This window comes from Rhineura floridana, chromosome 20, assembly GCF_030035675.1.
Source record: "Rhineura floridana isolate rRhiFlo1 chromosome 20, rRhiFlo1.hap2, whole genome shotgun sequence".
Classification (NCBI taxonomy): Eukaryota; Metazoa; Chordata; class Lepidosauria; order Squamata; family Rhineuridae; genus Rhineura; species Rhineura floridana.
The window spans coordinates 12,654,993-12,674,102 of record NC_084499.1 but is presented as its reverse complement, the minus strand read 5'-3'; the positions used below and the strand labels follow the sequence as shown (position 1 = coordinate 12,674,102).

Here is a 19,110-nt window from a genome sequence, read left to right as displayed (position 1 = left end):
TTGTGGAACTTCAGCTGTTGGTAATCAAACTTACTCTGGAGAGGAATGACAGGAGGAAAAAGGTGGGTGGGGACCAGCTTTGGGGTAGGGGGAGAAGTTGGTTGGTGGTGACGGAAAACCTGTCTGTCTCTCAGCGCTTGGTAAGGATGAATATGCCCATCTCAAATGATGACTTGAGCGTCCACTTCACATCTACGCTGATGGCCTTGATCCGGACCGCCCTGGAAATCAAACTGGCATCAGGTGAGATGAGGGGAGATGGCTTGAAAGTTCATTGAGAAGGAATGAGTGGGGAATGGAGAGGGAGACTTTGGTCCAAATATTGACCAAATTAATGTGTGGAAATCCACAACATTCAGATTTTAAAGCAAGAAGTTTACGTTCTGAATGGATTTCCCTTTCACTAGACCAGGGATAGGGAAATCTGTGGGCTACAACTCTCACCTTCCCTGACAGTGTGGCTGGCGCCCCTTGGGACTGGTGGGGCGGAACGCAGGGAGCCCCACAGTAGGTGGAGCCAGAGCCAGTGACAGGCAAAGCCAACTCATTCTAGTTTGGTTCCCATCCTCCTCCCTGCTCAGTTTTACAGGGGCAATACGTTTTCTCTCTCTTTCATGATACAAGAACTTGGGGCGATTCAATGCAGCTGAACGTTGAAAGATTCAGGACAGACAGAAGAGAGTTCTTCACACAGCACATGATAGCTAAACTATGGGATTGGCTCCCACAAGGGGCAGAGATGGCCACCAACCTGGATGGCTTTAGAAGATGGAGGAGGTTATAGCTCTCAAGGGCTACTAGCCATGATGGCTTTGTAGCACCTCCAGTATCAGAGGCAATATACCTCTGAATACCAGCTGCTAGGAGTCACAAGTGGGGAGAGTGCTGTTGCACTCAGGTCCTGCTTGCGGGCTTCCCATTGGGGCATCTGGCCACTGTGAGAACAGCATACCGCACAAGATGGGGCTTTTGACTTGATCCAGCAGGATCTTATGTTCTTTTGAGATCCACTCTCCTCATGTTCTGCTTGTGGATCTGCTAGAGGCATCTGGTTGGCCATTCTGGGAAACGAAATGTTATATTTGATAAATCTTTGGTCTGATCCAGCACAGCTCCTCTTATGGGGCCTGTTGTGACAGATAATAATTTTCTTCTTTGTCTCTCTTGACTCACACCTGACAGGGGTCCTGCAGCACCAGTGTGATGCTGAGCTGAGGAAGGAGATCTCATTGGTTTGGCCCAACCTGTCGCCAAAAACCTTGGATCTGCTGGTGCCACCTCATAAACGTAAGGACCGCTTTTCCCCCTGGTACTGCGGAGATGGAATAGGCATGAACGTAATATTTATACTGAGAAATGTTTTAGCAGGGGTGGTGAAGCTATGGGGACATTTCAACAGTGGAGGCTGGCGGCTTCATGCCAGTGGGGCAGTAGAACCCATACCAAGTTTTCATCGGAGCTGTTCCAGGTGCTGAAAACCATCCCCAAAAATAGGTTTCAGCACGTTGGACAGCTCTGGGCAGTGGATTTCACTGTCCCACTGACATGGAGCCTCTGGCCTCCACTCTGGTTCAGCAAATGAAGCAAAAAAGGATCCCAACCCAAAAACTACCAAAATGCACATATTAGGGGAAAGTGTGCATAAAAAGGCATGTATTCGTGCAGATAAAGACACAGAAATGCATTGTTGCAAAAATGTGTATTTGAGTCAAAAATGTGTAAGAAAATCTGTGTATTTCAGGAAATTTGCACTAAAATGTTGGTGAATTTTCCCACATTTTTTTTAAAAAAATGCAAATTGTTGTGGAAATGCGGAGAACTGAATTTACTATTGGAAACAGAAGGAACTGAGAGAAATTGAAATTGACACATTTGCCCGTTCCTAGAATACATAAAGCATTACTTTATTCTTGGGCAGCCTCATTTTGATTCAAAACTGAGAGGTAACAGATCCTCTGAGTTTGCTCTCAGAAAGAATTATGATAGCTCCCCACTCCCAGGCCATCAGTGGCCACCTAGGACCTCTGTTCAAATGGACTCGATCCACCCCAGCTTTTTTCCATCAATAAATTCTGCTTCCTCAATATCTATTCTCTTACTTTCTTTTGCATGCTCTGTTTCTTTGCCCAGATGAAGCGATGACGGTGGGGAAAGTGTACGCAGCATTGATGATATTCGACTTCTACAAACAAAACAAGAACACCCGGGATCCTGCCCACCCAGCTTCTGGAGGTCTTTGCCAGGTAAACATTCTGTCTCATTGCCACTGGGACGCTCTGCAGATGAACACAGACCTGTCTGTGTACTTGTTATCCCAAACACCTGTAACTAAAGACTCCAGGGAGGCAGAAGAAACACTGTCTTTTTATTATTATTATTATTATTAAATTTTATTTATACCCCGCCTTTCAGCCAAAGGCCCTCAAGGCGGCTTACAAAGAAAAATCAACACAGGTGTAGAAATACAATAAAAATACAATTTGCAAAAAATGAAATGAAATTACAGATAACATTATCATTATCGGCACTGCCAAGAAAGAGGAGGTGGTGTAAGCGGGGGGCGGCAGCTCCCGAGAAGCAGAAGGGCGACAGGCATTTCTCACAGTGAAGCTGTTTGCTGTTTCAATGTTGTCTTCCTCTCCGTGTCCTCGGGCTCGCTCAGCTGCTGCTCTCCGGGCTTCTGCTGCCAGTTTATGTTGGGGGGCGGCTGCGGGAGCTCAGGCTTGGGAACCTGGGCCTTGCCTGGAGCAGGAGGAGGAGAAGGACATGGCGGCTGTGGCTGTTGTTGGGCAGAAGGCACCAGGCTTCTCTTTAGACCCGCGACAGGGCCTTTCCAGTGGTGGCACCTACTTTGCTTTTGTACAGACAAAAGAAAGGGCTTCTTCACGCTGCATGTCATTCAACAATGGAATTTGCTCCCACAGGAGGCAGCGATGGCCACCAACTTGGATGGCTTGAAAAGAGGATTAGACAAATACATGGAGGATAGGGCTCTCAATGGCTACTAGCCATGATAGTCATGTTCTGCCTCCATGGTTGGAGGCAGTATGCTTCTGAATAGCAGTTTCTGGAAATTACAGGAGGGGAGACTGCTGTTGCCCTCAGGTCCTGCTTGCGGGCTTCCCATAAGCATCCGGTTGGCCACCATAAGAACAGGATGCTGGACTAGATGGGCCGTTGGCCTGATCCAGCAGGCGCTTCTGATGTTCTTACGTCTTCAAGCTAGTTATGAGAGCAGCTTGCCCTCCTTCTGCACCCATTTCCTGGCTCATGTCCCACTTTCCCATTCATGAATAAGTCTTTTGGGAATACGGAAGCTGTATTTATACTGGGTCAAAGCATTGGTCCCTCTAGACCCTCACGTGGGGAACTTCAGGCTGGAAGGCCAAACGCAACCTCGAGGCCTCTCTGTCCAGCTCTTGGGACTCTCACCAGGCCACGCCTCCTCCTCAGCCACACCCCTTCTGCCAGGCCACACCTCCTCCTCAGCCACACCCCTTCTGCCAGGCCACGCTCTCACCAGCTATGCTTCGCTTCCTCTTTGAGTGTGTTTGCAGGGCTGGAATGTGTTCTTGAACTCGGAACCCTTGCTTGCTTGGATTGAGGATAGATAGGCATGTGCGCGTGTGTGTAGAAACTATCCTGCTGTAGCAAGGTTCAATTCACATTTATTGCCCACCATTGGCGCGTGGCCCTCGGAAGGTTTCAAAAGGGAATGTGGCCCTCACACTACGCTGTAGCCCCTTCCAAGGAACAGAGGGCAGATTCGTAGAGGTTGCTCACTGAGGCACCTTGCAACCATGAGCACAGAGGCTTTACCGGCCAGGATGACTGTCAACTGCTCCTGCACTGTGTGAATTGTTGCGAGAGCGGCTAATATTTATTTGAATAAGGTTCATGCTTCCCTCTGGGCCTCTTCCTCTGCCTTGCAGACTGGGACGGTGTCTCTCTTCCACCCACTGAAAGCAGCGCTTGAGCAAAGCCGCCCTCCAGTGTTCCCCAACGCTTTCCTGAGTCAAAAGAGTTCCGCTTCTCTCAACAACGGAGGTGCCTTGTGAGTACCCAGAAAGTTCCCACTCTGTTCAGCTGCGCCCTCACAGAGGCAGGAAAGCTGGGGTTGTACGACCTCAGGCTGTAGTTGGAATGCATCTCCATACCAGAAATTCCCTGCATATAGAAAACTAGCATCACAAATATTCTAGCCCAAGGGTGGCGAATCTGTGACAAAAACTCCCATCTGCCCCTTAGAGAAGGCTCCACCGCCATCTTGGTTGATGGCAGCCCTGTGTGCACAACAGTAGGAGACCAGAGAGAGGTAGGTAGAACAGGCAGGAGCCACTTGCCCGGGCAGGCTGCTGCCCTAGGGCCCAGTAATGCCTGGCGCTGGCCCTGTGTAGATCAGACAAGTCCTTGGGAGTCCTAAAGTCCAGGTACCGGAGATCCAATCAGGCAGGGCAAGGTCGAAGGCACGGGATCATGAGCAAGGCTGGCAATGATCTGACACGGAGGTCTGACGTTGTTTCTAGCAAAAGAGCCCAAGCCACTCATGGCCTTTCAGGCTCGGTCTTTGAGGCCAGGTGTTTGCAATCAGGCTTCCCTCTTTCGAGAGCTTATGGTTCTTAAACAGGCCAACTGCCCCCATTGTTCCAACACCCATTGGCATCCCCTCTGCTGGGGTCAGAGTAACTTCCTGGTTGCTCCTTGAATATGACAGGAGGGCTCCAGCAGGCTCCTGTTCCTTGCCTGATGGCAAAGGGTATTTGGCTGCCTCTCTGCTTGTCCCTTTCCTGGGGTCTGACGTTGCCCTTTCCCCTTCATCCTCTGTTGAGTCCTCCGAGGGAGGCATAACACCATGAGCTCTGGCCAGCTTGGCCAACAATCAAGTATGACGGGACTTAGAGTCCAACAACATCTGGAGGGCCATAGGTTCCTCATTCCTGCTGTTGTCTATTTACTCTGATATGGAAGTTTTCTATGTGCGGGGATTTATTTTGTTATTTACCATGGAAGAGCATTCCGTCGGATGTGTTCCCTCCTGCAGTCTGAAGTTGTGCAGCCCAAACGCAGGTTTACCACCTCAATGAGAACTAGTTCTTCCTTACCCTGTATCTGGTAACTACTTGAACCTGTGGTCTCTTTGTTGCTTTGGGAGTTTTCCCCAACCTGCTCTACCCACAATAGCATGCCCTTTGCAAGTTCTTTTTCTCTCAATTTTTGTGACAGACAAACGCCAGAGGGAGGAGGAATCAAGGAGTCTGTTTCATGGGGGACTCAACGGACTCAGGATGTGTTTTATGAAACGAGGACACCAGCTTTTGAGCGTGGCCGGTCAGAAGAAATCCCGATTGAGCAGACAACCAAGCAGGTGAAGATTAAGTGCACCGTTTTTGGTTTGGGGGGGGGGTCCTTCCATAGGCGGCATGCCTTGCTCTTTGTGCTAATCCAAAACCCCGCCCCCCCATCCCACACCAGTTAAATGTACTTTTCAGTTTACCTTCTTCTAGCAGAAAGAACAGTAGGGCTGGCTCAGGACATTTTTCTGCTTGAGGCAAAGGACAAGATGTCTCCCCCTACCCCCAAAAATTCTATGAACTGAAGCCAGTACTAGGAAAGGTCATTTAAAAAAAGAACTAGTTCAAGTTCAAGTTCGTCCTGTCCAAAAATGAACTGGCACCTGTTCCAGTTTGTCCTTTTACAAAACAAACAAATGCACAGAATCATAGAGTTAGAAGGGCCTATAAAGTCATTGAGTCCAACCCCCTGCTTGATGCAGGAATCCAAATTAAAGCAGACCTGACTGGTGGCTGTCTAGCTGCCTCTTGAATGCCTCCAGTGTTGAAGAGCTCACCTCCTCCCCAGGTCATTGGTTCCATTGTCATAGTGCTCTAACAGGAAGTTTTTCCTGATGTTCAGCCAAAATTTGGTTTCCTGCACCTTGAGCCCATTATTCCGTGTCCTGCACTCTGGGATGATCGAGAAGAGATCCTGGCCCTCCTCTGTGTGGCAACCTTTCAAGTCCTTGAAGAGTGCTATCATATTTCCCCTCTGTCTTCTCAAGGTTAAACATGCCCAGTTCTTTCAATCTCTTCTCATAGGGCTTTGTTTCTAGTCCCCTGATGATCCTTGTTGCCCTCCTCTGAACCTGTTCCAGTTTGTTTGCATCCTTCTTAAAATGAGGTGACCAGAACTGGACGCAGTACTCAAGAAATGCACTCCCAAGTTCATCCAAATATACTTGTTTTCCTTCATAAAAAAGTTCATCCTTTTTTATGGCCATTTTTTCCAGCATTCAAAATATTACAAGCTGTTGTGCTGAAGTATAGGGTCCCAAAGGAAATTGGGAGCCAAACACAAATAATAAGATGTCCAACAGACAGAATGTCAAGCACTGAAGCTTTCCTCACAGTTTTATTTCCATACCAGAAAAGGCTTACCCTGTTTAGTTTGTGCCAGCCACACAGGTGAAACAAGGCATTGTTCACTTCATTCCTGTACCTGTATTTCTCGCTTCAGAGGTGGTTTCCCATTGCCTTCCTCTGAGGCTGAGAGGCAGTGACTGGCCCAAGGTCACCCAGTGAGCTTCATGGCTGTGTGGGGATTCGAACCCTGGTCTCCCAGGTCATAGTCCAACACTCTAACCACTGAAAATGGAAATGGACTGCCTTCAAGTCAATCCCGACTTATGGTGACCCTATGAATAGGGTGTTCATGGTAAGCAGTATTCAGAGGTGGTTTACCATTGCCTTCCTCTGAGGCTGAGAGGCAGTGACTGGCCCAAGGTCACCCAGTGCGCTTCATGGCTGTGTGGGGATTCGAACCGTGGTCTCCCAGGTCATAGTCCAACACTCTAACCACTGAAAATGGAAATGGACTGCGTTCAAGTCAATCCCGACTTATGGTGACCCTATGAATAGGGTGTTCATGGTAAGCAGTATTCAGAGGTGGTTTACCATTGCCTTCCTCTGAGGCTGAGAGGCAGTGACTGGCCCAAGGTCACCCAGTGCGCTTCATGGCTGTGTCAGGATTTGAACCCTGGTCTCCCAGGTCACAGTCCAACACTCTAACCACACTGGCTCTCTTTAACGAAATAGCAGTATACAAATACTTGTATGTATAAATAAATAAATAAATAAACCAACCAACCAATCAAACAACCTTACATCTATACTTCAGCATTACATACTTAACTCTACAGAGCAGATATTATACAACCCGATTCAGCTACTGGGAGACCCCCCCCTATAGATGGCAGCAGGTGCTGGGTCACACATTCCCTCCTGGCCGGTCTCTTAAGAGTGGTACCTGGAATCTCAATGGTGGTATATGGAGACTCTCTTAGAACCAGTTGGGTGCCCACACTTTCCAGGAGCTGGCCTTCTCCCCATTGGTGGCTTCAAAGGGGTTCACCCAGCCATCTGTCATCCTGGAAGCCCTTATATGGGGCTTCCTATCCTCAAATGCAAAGATGTATCACTGAACACTAAAGTCAGAATCATTCAGACCATGGTATTTCCGATCTCTATGTATGGATGTGAAAGTTGGACAGAGAAAAAAGGGGATAAGAGAAAAATCCACTCATTTGAAATGTGGTGTTGGAGGAGAGCTTTGCTAATACCATGGACTGCGAAAAAGACCAATAATTGGGTGTTAGAACAAATTAAACCAGAACTATCACTAGAAGCTAAAATGATGAAACTGAGCTTATCATGCTTTGGACACAGAATGAGAAGACATGATTCATTAGAAAAGACAATAATGCTGGGAAAAACAGAAGAGAGTAGAACAAGAGGAAGGCCAAACAAGAGATGGATTGATTCCATAAAGGAAGCCACAGACCTGAACTTACAAGATCTGAGCAGGGTGGTTGGTTCATGACAGATGCTCTTGGAGGTCACTGATTCAGAGGGTAACCATAAGTCAGGATCAACTTGAAGGCAGGCCATTTCCATTTTAAGTCCACAGGTTTCCTGTCTGCTCCTGGATTTTACATGTTTCTTGTTCTCGCCTTCCGAATGCCCCAAAGCCTTGCTCCTCTCACTGCTCTTATTTTCTGACACTTCCTTTTCTGTGGGATCATGATTCTTCATGATTCACTAGAAAAGACAATAATGCTGGGAAAAACAGAAGGGAGTAGAAAAAGAGGAAGGCCAAACCAGAGATGGGTTGATTCCATTTAGGAAGCCACAGACCTGAACTTACAAGATCTGAACTTGTGGTGGTTCATGACAGATGCTCTTGGTGGTCGCTGATTCATAGCGTCGCCATAGGTTGTAGTCGACTTGGAGGCATATAACAACACCATCTGGAGGAACTGCAGACAGTACGAGTAATTTGCTTGGCAGGCAGCCCATCACAATAAGCACCCATGGGAATTTCTGGGCATGCAGCCAAAGGAGACAGGCCTTCCTTTCCCAAAAGAAAGGCTTGCCTATATTTGGTGCTTCCTGTGGACACTCCTTATATGGCTCTTCCTGCTTGGCACTGCCCACCGAGCCTCCAGTCCTCTCCCAGTCTATATTTGAGCTTTGTGGACCCAGGCCTTTAGCTACCCCTTCTTATGACATTAGGTACCAGGCATCCATTATTACAAAGAATCAACTCTTTACAGGATACAGTTCTAAAGCTTCTACTTATTACCATAGTATAGGCTTATATCATAAAAAAGGATATAATCAAGCAGTTTCAGACCCTGATTCAGGCAGCCGCTGGATTCCATACATCTCGATGTCCATATGGTACTACAGGACATAGGGGAGGAGCCAAATGGCCGTTGATCTCAGCTGAGGGGCCCTTGCCATCTCACCTCTCCCTCTCTGGATGCAGTGAGATATCCACCACGACTATTGAGAGCTTTGCTTGCAAACGCCATGTCTACTCCTGTGATGCTGCCTCTCTGTCTCTCAGGTAGTAGAAATGCGAGAGATCAGTCCAACGTTGGCCAATGGTGAGCATCAGCCTGGCCTGGAGAGCCAGGGCCGAGCTGCTTCTATGCCCCGCCTGGCGGCAGAAACTCAGGTGAGCACAGGAGGTTTAACTGGCAACAGAAGACATACAGTAAGTCTCCAGTTTAACACCTTCCTTTACGTTTCTCTCGGTGTCTGGAAAGTGTTTGGGAGGTTTCAAGAGGGCTGTGCTGTCCTGGGTGATTTGATGTATTTATGGGTCCCGTCAAGCAGGTGTTGCCTCTGGACAGCAGTCCGCAAGCAGGGCCCTGAGTGCAACAGCAGTCGCCCCTCCTGTGGTTTCCAGCAACAGGTATTCAGAACCATACTGCCTCGGACTGTGGAGGCAGAGCACAGCCGTCCCCCTTAGAAGCCATTGATGGCCAGTTCCCAAGGTATCCTGGACCTAAGTTGTTCAGGGCTTTGCAAAGTAGTACACGGACCTTGAGCTTGGCTCGGTAGCAGATGGGCAGCAAGTGCAGATGTTTTAACGGTGTCACATGTTGTGAGCCATGTGCCTCCATCAGCAGTCTGGCCGCCACATTCTGCACCAGCTGGAGCTTCCGAACCAAGCCTAAGGACAACCCAACATTGCAGTAATCCAGCCCTTAGATTACCAGCACATGGACTACAGTGGTCAGGCTATCCCTGTCCAGGAACAGACGTTGCTGTTGAACCAGATGAAGCTGGTAAAAGGCACTCCTAGCCACAGAGGACACTTGAGCCTCTAGTGACAGAGGTGTATCCAGGAGTACCCCAAGCTACGTACCTGCTCCTTCAGAGGGAGCGTAACCCTGTCCAGAAGAGTTAATTTGCCTGTCTCCTCGACAAGGGAACCACCCACCCAAAGAGCCTCCATCTTCCCAGGATCCAAGCATATCTTATTGGCTTTCATCCAGTCCCCAACTGCATTCAGACACTAATCCAGAGTTTTCACAGCCTCTCCAGATTCAGAAGTTATGGAGAAACAGAGCTGTGTGTCATCAGCATGGAGGTGGAGTCAAATAACAGTGGGAGGGGCTACTGTATTAGCTACCCCTGATTTAGCAGGTGACAAAGACCAGAAACCCTGGAAAGCCCCTGTCAGTCTGAGTAGACAGTACTGGAATAAATGGGCAAGTAGTCTGACCTGGTACAGGATATATTTCCATGCTGCTATCATATATAGAATTCTCACGTTTCCCGGTGTCACAACAAAGGCAATCCTTTTCAGAGGAGGGAGTTGGCAGATTTAGTAGCGAGCCATCAAGGAATGGCACATATTGATACAACACCTGTGGGAACCAGCTTTATTCATTTGTCAGGAGCAGAAAGGCATTGCTGTGGGCAACTGAGGCTGGTGGCTCCAGTGTCACTGGGGCGGTGAATCCGCTCCAGGTTTTACTTGAAACTTTCAAGGAGCTGTCCAAGGTGCTGTAACCTCATCCCAAAATAGATGCAGCATCTTGCACACCCCCTTGAAAGTTCAGTCAAAAACCCAAGCGGATTCAGTGCCCCACTGACCACTGTGGGACGGTGAGATGATTGAAATCAGTCAAGAAGGGATAATTCACCAACTGATTCTAGCGGTAGCAGTCACTGATCTCATGCCAAGGGTGAAGTTCTCTTGATTTCTGTTTGATTTCCCATTCCACTCAATGAATGACTGGCTAAGAACCCTTTGGCTTAGGAGAAGCACCAGAAACAGTTCTTGTGCAAGAGAAATTCCAATAACAACAATAGTATATAAATTCCTTCTTCCTATGCTTATTTAATGCCACCCCAATCATCACCTGTGTGACTGAGCATAATCCGGTCTTGCATTTCATACGCCATTCCATCATTCACACATTGCTGGTGATTGTTATCCAGGTGCTAGTGGGTCACTCCATTTCTCAACCTTAAATTCGTTCAGATGAAATTAGAGATCTTGTTGAAGGAAAACATTTTGATGCTTGCCACCCTGGGCTCCTTTTGGAGGACAGGTGGAATATAAATCTATTTTGGATGCAAGATGCACTTATGGCCCTTTATTCTCCTCTAGCCAGGAAGAGCCAACATTTCACTCCCTTTCTCCAACATAATCTTCCACATCCTTCCCACCCATTTGCTTATCTCCCTGCTATTCAGCAGTGACAAATGTGAGGGATGGGAGGTTACTTCCTCCATCCCCCATGCTGGATAGCTTCATGACAGCTCACCATGAGCAAGTGGACCTGGGAAATATAATTTCCCAGGGACCCTAACTTCCACAGTAGTTCCTGGGAAAATTATATTTCCCAGGGCTCCTTATGTACCAGATGGCAGGGAGTGTGCAATCTTCCTTCCATTTGCTGCCCCTAGAGCAGCAGGAAGGTAAGTGAGTGGGTGGGGAGATTGGGAGGAGGGTCACTGGTGATTAGATATCAATAATAGAACTGAGCTGAAATACTGTTTTTCTGACAGTTTCTGAGATTTTTCTCACCCACTTGGGAAAAGACCAAATATTCCATTCTGCACCATTTTGTGTGATGGCTGCCCCCCCCTCTGCTCCCAAACGATGCTTGGTCTTGAGCATTGTGTAGGAGGTAAAAGAGCGGACAGGCTGCCAACACTTGCAGAACTAGCAAAAAAAAAAATCCGTTTAGGGGATGGAGGAAAGACGCTGTGCTCCTACCACTGCTAATGGTGAACCCTACTCCCAAGAAACTGTTGAACAATTTCTCCTGAAAAAAAAAACAGAGTTAAGGTAAAACACACAATTTTCAAAAAGCAGTGCAAAGGCATAGGGTGATTGGGCAATTCTGAAAATTGTCTGGACGTCTATACTGGAATTCCAGTTTGGTTTTTTTTTTGTCTACAGAAGAATGCGGACTAAACATTTGGCCACTGAAGAAATGTTTGGCCACTGAATAAAAATGCTGAAATGTGCCTGGCCATTAGATATATTTTAGAAGCACTCATTTTTAATTGGTAGTAGCCTGTATGTGGGATAATGAAGTGCGTTCTTTATATTTATCCATAGTTTTCATTTTATGGAACGTTAAACATCTATGTTTGTATCATATAAAATGGTATGTTTTACCTTCACTTTGTTCTTTTCAAGTTCTGTTTGGGAAAGCATAGTGGAACTTCTTTTCCCTTTGGGAGAATTTCTCTTGCCTGTGGACTCTCTCCAGTATTGTGCAGGGTGGAGAATTTCGAGAGGCCATTTGTGCACAGCTGTGATGAATGCCAGGCTGGACATGGCCCTGCCATGCATCACTTGCCATGCTAAGTCCAGGTGGAGTGCAATGGTGAAGCCATCCAGGCCCCCAGATGGGGGGCTCAAAGCCGCCTCTTGCCTACTCTCATTTCCCCTTCTACTTCCCACTAGTACAGGGCTGAGGAAGCTGTGGCCCTCCAGATGTTGTTGGACTCCAATGCCCATCAGCCCTAGGAAGCATGGCCAGTGGCCAGGGATGACGGCAGTTACAGTCTTGCAATATCTGCAGGGCCACGGATATAACAGGAGTGGGTGGGCCAGGGACTGAAGTGCAGCAGAGGGTGCTCTACCTGCTCCTCGCCACCACCAGATTGGGCGAAAGAGGAAACCAGCAGAGGGAATGGATTATAATGACAAGGAGAGGGAGCTTTTGTAATAGAGCAGCAATTTCCAAGGGCTCCACTAAGCAATGTCCCACCCTGGTGGGTTGAGCTGCACCTTAGCAACTATGATGTCCTATAGCCCCAAAGACCCAAACCTTAGATGTGTTTCCCTCTGCTAATAACCTGCTTTAGTTTGGTGCGAGTAAGATTTCCCTCTTGTAGCAGGGATGGGGAACCATCAGCCCCCAGCTCCAGCTATCACGGCCGACAGGCAAGGATGACGGGAGTTGTAGACCTGCAACATCTGGGAGGCCCATAGGTGGTAATCCTGTGTCCCTCTCAGATGATGCTGGCTTCCAACTCCTATCATCCTTGGAAATTAGTCACCCTAGCTTAGGTGTGAGGAACTTTTGGCCCTCCAGATGTTGCCAAACAACGACCGCCATCAGCCCCAGCAATCATAGCCAATGACCAGGGATGAGGGGAATTGTAGTTCAGCAACATCTGGAGGGCCAAAGGTCCCCCACACCTGTGCTAGCTGGGGCGGGGTGCAAGTTGGGGTCCTACAACGAACATCTGGCAGGGCCACGGGTTTCCCCATCACTGCTTATGAGACATCTGAGCAGATCTAGCCTCAATGGGTGATGTGCCAGGACTTTTTTCTGTTGGTAGTTTCATTTGAATAACCAGTCGCCACTCTTGGATCCTCATTTTGTTCCATGGACAACATTTGACTAACACCCATTTCTGTCTCTTGTCTCTATTCATTCCCCCCCTTCCTTTGCCTCTTTGTCTCCCTCTCTGGTTCCTCTCCTCCTCTCACCCCCCACTCCTCCTTCCCTGCCTCTCCTTCATCATCACGTCCGCCGTGCACCTGCTGTGATGTCTGACCCTGGCTGTGCTGGTTGGGGCTGCTTCCACTATATTTTCTGTCCGAATTGCTTGCAGAGAGGCAAAGCACGGTCACCGGGCCGTTACCTGGCAGTATGTAGCTCACTTGAACTTAAGTCGTATACTCTGAAATCCACTTAAGACGGGGGGGGCTTTTTTTTAGCCCGAGGGCTGCATTCCCTCCTCGGCAACAGTCCAGGCAGTGGTGGGCAGAGCAATAATTATGAATTCTACCGCGAAACGGTAGGCTAGCTTCTACACACACTCGCGCACCGCTCTCCCTCTTCCATCAAGCCAAGCAAGAAGCATTATCGAAGTTCAAGGACACAATCCAGCCAAGCAAAAACACAGTTGGGGTACAAAGCAGGGCCAGTGGGGTGTGTGGCCTAGAGAAACCCTCAAGGGCCATATAGAGAGACGTGGAGGGCAGATGTTGGCACCTGAGCCTGACGTTACCCATATGATCATCAGGACTTCATTTCAGGTCTCTTGTCTTGGGACGGCAGTCTTGTTATAACAAAGTTTGTGCCACATGCTTGAGAGGGGCCACATACTCAGGGTGCTCTGAGCCAAGTGTCCTCTGCTCAGCCCCATCTTGTGTCACTGAGTCCTCACTGGTAGTATTCGAAGCAGGGCTGGGTCTCAGAGCAGCGCTAGGGTGGCAACATCCAGCCGCGCTAGCGCTGCTCAAAGTGTGGAATGCTACTGTGCAGGATGTCAGCTGCTCCATTCCATTCCATAGTTTTCTAGGTTTTTCTCCATCCCAGCCAAACAGCCTTTTGGGGCCACTGAGTACGCTCAGGCTAACTGGCCTGTTTATCCCCCCCCCTGTATATTTTTATACTTCCTGAAAACCTTCAAGTTGTATGTCATACATTTATATATCAACACCAGAATCATCTCTGAGTCCCCCTGAGCTTGTTGATAGCCTCGCTCTTGTGCATGGGTCATGCCATTTGGGCTCTGTAAACGACACCAGCACTCACACGCTGAACATCAGAAACAGTGGGAGAGAGAAAGATCAGCCATCAGGGGCATTGTATTTATTTATTAATTTAACAAGATTGATCTGCCAACTTAATCCTCAAAAACCTCTAAGTGGTTTAAATGATGAGCCAGCTGTCCCAAAGTAGATTAAGTCGTAGATTAAGTAGTAGTACACGACTGGGGGAAACATCCTTTTTGTGTTTGGATTTTCATACACTGAACAGGGGAGATGTCTGACATGAACTACAGAGGGTCTGGTTTTACTCTCTGAACTATGAGTGATGTAGGAAGGGTGCCACACATTCAGGGCTTCATTTTGTTCCCGGGTTCAGCCCTGGCTTGTTTTCAATAGCAAAGCTCGATCCTGGAATATATCAAGTGAGTAAAGACCCTTTCAGACATACTGGGTTGTATCCCATGGGCCAGCCCCTCCCTTAGCATGAGGCAAAAGCATAGTTGGGGGGCCCCCACATTTGCTCCGGGTCACCGTCTTGGTCTTGGCCGAGTCGCTGTAGGTGTGCGGGCACCAGTCCCAGAACTGCCGGCCCAGCTTGCTGTCCCTGGGGCGGCTACCGCTTGCTGACCACAGCAGGAGCGGCGGTGGCGGCAGCAGCTTCAGCATGGCGGGTGGGGCGGGCAGGTGAGCGAGCCCCTGTCCCGGGCGGAGAGAAAGAGAGCAAGCGAGCGCTGCGCCCTGCATGGCGTGGCAAAGGCGAGCAGGCAGGGAGGGAGGAGCCGGCTGGTGAGCAGATCGCCAAGCGCGGCCCCCCCAAAGTGCGGGGTCCAGGACAACTGCCCCGCTTCCCGGTGCCTAGGGGCGGCTCTTCCATGGGCAGCTAGAAAGATCTGTCAATTTCAGTTCTCTCCATTTCTCATTCAGTTCTCAACATTTCTGCAATTCATCCTCATGAAAATTCTCCAGCATTTTAGTGCAAATTTCTCCCAACAAACAGTTTTGACTACACATTTTTGCAAGCCGCTTCTCATAATATAATGCATTTTTGCATGTTATTTTCATTCATATATTCATTCTTATGCACACTTTCCCCTTACACATGCATTTTTGTAAACATTGTTTGGTTGGCGAACTGCATTGCAAAATTCGAGTAAGTCCAAGTTTCAAAGGACAGCTGCGTTTCCGTTCCCGTGTTGTTTTGGAAAGTGCAGATTTGATAGATTCGGCATGAAACATGACCTGAATTGCATTTCTCACCCATCGCTAATCCCGTGTTAGCCCTGCTCAGAGAAGACCCGCTGAAATGAATGAAGATGGCTAACCCAGTTTGCAGTGCTATAGCTGCTCTGTGTTCCAGTGGTGGTGTTTTTTGCAGTGAAATTGTAGTGGACCATCCACACTAGCAGTCACATGTTGCTGTTTGGTTTTGGAGGGCGATTGTGCTTTTCCCCATCCGCACCAATGACGGGACGTGTTCAGCCTGAGAAAAAGCCTGTGGCTGTAGGCACATCCCTTCTGTGCCCTCGTTCCTGCAACCAGCAAATGTCAGTGTTAGGCGTATGCAGACAGGTTTCGTTTTTTCACACCTGGCATTCCAGAATTCTGTTCTGAGGGAGATTGGGCAACAGAAACTTCCTGAATTTACTGGTTTTGTCCAAGCTGGGGCTAACCTCTTGTTGAAAGGTGTGAAACGGAAGTAGCTTAAACTGCACACCCTGAACTCCGCTCAGAATAACTCTGACACACACACAAACACACACACACAGAGAAAAGATTGCACAACCATTCCAGTTCTTCACTCAAAGATCAGGGTTTTTTGCAGAAGGCAGATGACTAAAATATTCCAGACAATGATGTCATATAGAAGCATGCAGATTTTTTTTTTTTTTAAGCTAGCAATGGTTCGTCTGGAAGGGCCCTACGAGTAGATGGAACGATCTTTGAGCAGGGGCAGGATGCATTCTCCATCCCACTGAGTAATGGCAGGATGAATCCCCACAAATTGGGGGCAATGCTGACAGCCTTTAGGGCAATGTTTCTAGAATCCTGGCATCACTTTCCCCCACCCTTTAAGAACTGAATGTAATAGGGCTTCCTCCTCAAATAGGAGTGAGTTTGATGGTAGCCTTAATGCCCCTGTCTTGCCATGGGCAAATTCTCTTTATGCAAACACTGCCAGAGACACCTAATGAGAATATGTCCATGGAGCACTGTCTGAGAAAAGGGATGAGGAACATCTCTGGCCCTCCAGATGTTGCTGGACTCTCATAAGCCCTAGCCCAGTGTTTCCCAGATGTTGTTGGACCACAATTCCCATCTTTCCTGACCATTGGCAATGCTGGCTGAGGCTAATGGGAGTTGTGGTCCAACAACATCTGGTGGCCCACTAGTTGGGAAAGGCTGCCCTAGCCCTTTCTAATCTGAGTAGCCCAGCAACATCTGGAGGGCCACAGGTAAGAACATAAGAACATCAGAAGAGCCTGCTGGATCAGGCCAGTGGCCCATCTAGTCCAGCATCCTGTTCTCACAGTGGCCAACCAGATGCCTGGGGGAAGCCCGCAAGCAGGACCTGAGTGCAAGAACATTCTCCCCTCCTGAGGCTTCTGGCAACTGGTTTTCAGAAGCATGCTGCCTCTGACTAGGATGGCAGAGCACAGCCATCATGGCTAGTAGCCATTGGTAGCCCTGTCCTCCATGAATTTGTCTAGTCTTCTTTTAAAGCAATCCAAGCTGGTGGCCATTACTGCTTCTTGTGGGAGCAAATTCCATAGTTTAACTATGCGCTGAGTAAAGAAGTACTTCCTTTTGTCTGTCCTGAATCTTCCAACATTCAGCTTCTTTGAATGTCCACGAGTTCTAGTATTATGAGGGAGTAAAACTTTTCTCTATCCACTTTCTCAATGCCATGCATAATTTTATACACTTCTATCATGTCTCCTCTGACCCACCTTTTCTCTAAACTAAAAAGCCCCAAATGCTGCAACCTTTCCTCATAAGGGAGTCGCTCCATCCCCTTGATCATTCTGGTTGCCCTCTTCTGAACCTTTTCCAACTCCATAATATCCTTTCTGAGATGAGGCGACCAGAACTGTATACAGTATTCCAAATGCAGCCGCACCATAGATTTATACAACGGCATTATGATATCGGCTGTTTTATTTTCAATTCCTTTCCTAATTATCCCTAGCATGGAATTTGCCTTTTTCACAGCTGCCGCACACTGGGTCGACATTTTCATTGTGCTGTCCACTACAACCCCGAGGTCTCTCTCCTGGTCGGTCACCGCCAGTTCAGACCCCATGAGCGTACATGTGAAATTCAGATTTTTTTTTCTCCAATATGCATAATTTTACACTTGTTTATATTGAATTGCATTTGCCATTTTTCCGCCCATTCACTCAGTTTGGAGAGGTCTTTTTGGAGCTCTTTGCAATCCCTTTTTGTTTTAACAACCCTGAACAATTTAGTGTCGTCAGCAAACTTGGCCACTTCACTGCTCACTCCTAATTCTAGGTCATTAATGAACAAGTTGAAAAGTACAGGTCCCAATACCGATCCTTGAGGGACTCCACTTTCTACAGCCCTCCATTGGGAGAACTGTCTGTTTATTCCTACACTCTGCTTTCTGCTTCTTAACCAATTCCTTATCCACAAGAGGACCTCTCCTCTTATTCCATGACTACTAAGCTTCCTCAGAAGTCTGTGGTGAGGTACCTTGTCAAACGCTTTTTGAAAGTCTAAGTACACTGTGTCCACTGGATCACCTCTATCTATAGGTCTTCTCTCTTCCCCCCAAATATTGATGATGATAATGATGATGATGCCACATTTTCCTCAAGTACATATGTGCTCAAAGCGGTTCACACAAACAGTCCAAATGCTGTAGCACAATACATAATAAAAAGTATAATTGCTACAACATTAAAAAAACACATCAAAGTATAAATGAGCATAAAGATCAACCCTAAAGCTAAAGCAAAAATATTTAACCCCCAATGCTTCCAGGGCTGGAGGGTGGGGCAAGGCAGGTGGAAATAGCCCTCCCCTCCTCAATACCGACAAAGGTTCCCCATCCCTGGCTTGGAAGACCATGAAAATGACAAAAAAGCTTCTTGCTGGATAAGATCACTGAGCTATCTCATCCAGCATCTTGTTCTCACATTTGGCCAACCAGATGGCCATGGGAAGCTCACAAGGAGGACCAGAGTTCAACAGCACTCTCCCCTCCCTTGGTTTCCAGCACCTGGTATTCAGAAGCATTCTGGTTCCAACGCTGGGGGTAGAACATAGTCATTGTGGCAAGTAGCCATTGATAACCTTCACCTCCACGAATTTGTCTAATCCTCTTTTAAAGCCGTCTCAGTTGGTGGCTGTCCCCCCATCTTGTGGCAGTGAGTTCCATAGTTTAACTATCTGCTGTTCATCCCTTGGTCACTTTTCAGGGAAGGTAAGAGGGCACTACACTTTTGGGGTGGGGTTCTACCTCCAGTCAAGCACCTTGTGTTTTCTGCTTTCCCCCTTTCCCACCCCTTCCTCACCCTTGCCTTTGTCCGCAGCCCATCCCGGACACAAGCCCCATGAAGCGGTCCATCTCCACCCTGAACCCACAGCGCCCCCACGCCACACGCCTCTACGAACATTCCCGGCCAGCAGAGCACACCCACCATCACCACCACCACCGCTGCCACCGGCGAAAAGAGAGGAAGCAGAAGTCTATCGACAAGCCGCCCAACCACCTAGCAGATGGCGACGCTGCAGGTGAGGGCACTCTCCCCACCAGCCCTAAAC

General features: G+C 48.1%; 1 protein-coding gene across 1 annotated transcript in view; it reads left to right on the top strand.

Moving 5' to 3' along the window:
- The window catches only part of CACNA1B (calcium voltage-gated channel subunit alpha1 B), a 348,989-nt gene that overhangs the window by 324,221 nt on the left and 5,658 nt on the right, over positions 1-19,110 (top strand). Inside the window, exons 38-44 of the mRNA XM_061604351.1 lie at positions 135-243; positions 1,183-1,287; positions 2,131-2,243; positions 3,933-4,054; positions 5,224-5,365; positions 8,905-9,015; positions 18,879-19,080. Coding sequence (XP_061460335.1) covers positions 135-243; positions 1,183-1,287; positions 2,131-2,243; positions 3,933-4,054; positions 5,224-5,365; positions 8,905-9,015; positions 18,879-19,080 — 904 coding nt within the window. The remainder of the gene's footprint in view (positions 1-134; positions 244-1,182; positions 1,288-2,130; positions 2,244-3,932; positions 4,055-5,223; positions 5,366-8,904; positions 9,016-18,878; positions 19,081-19,110) is intronic.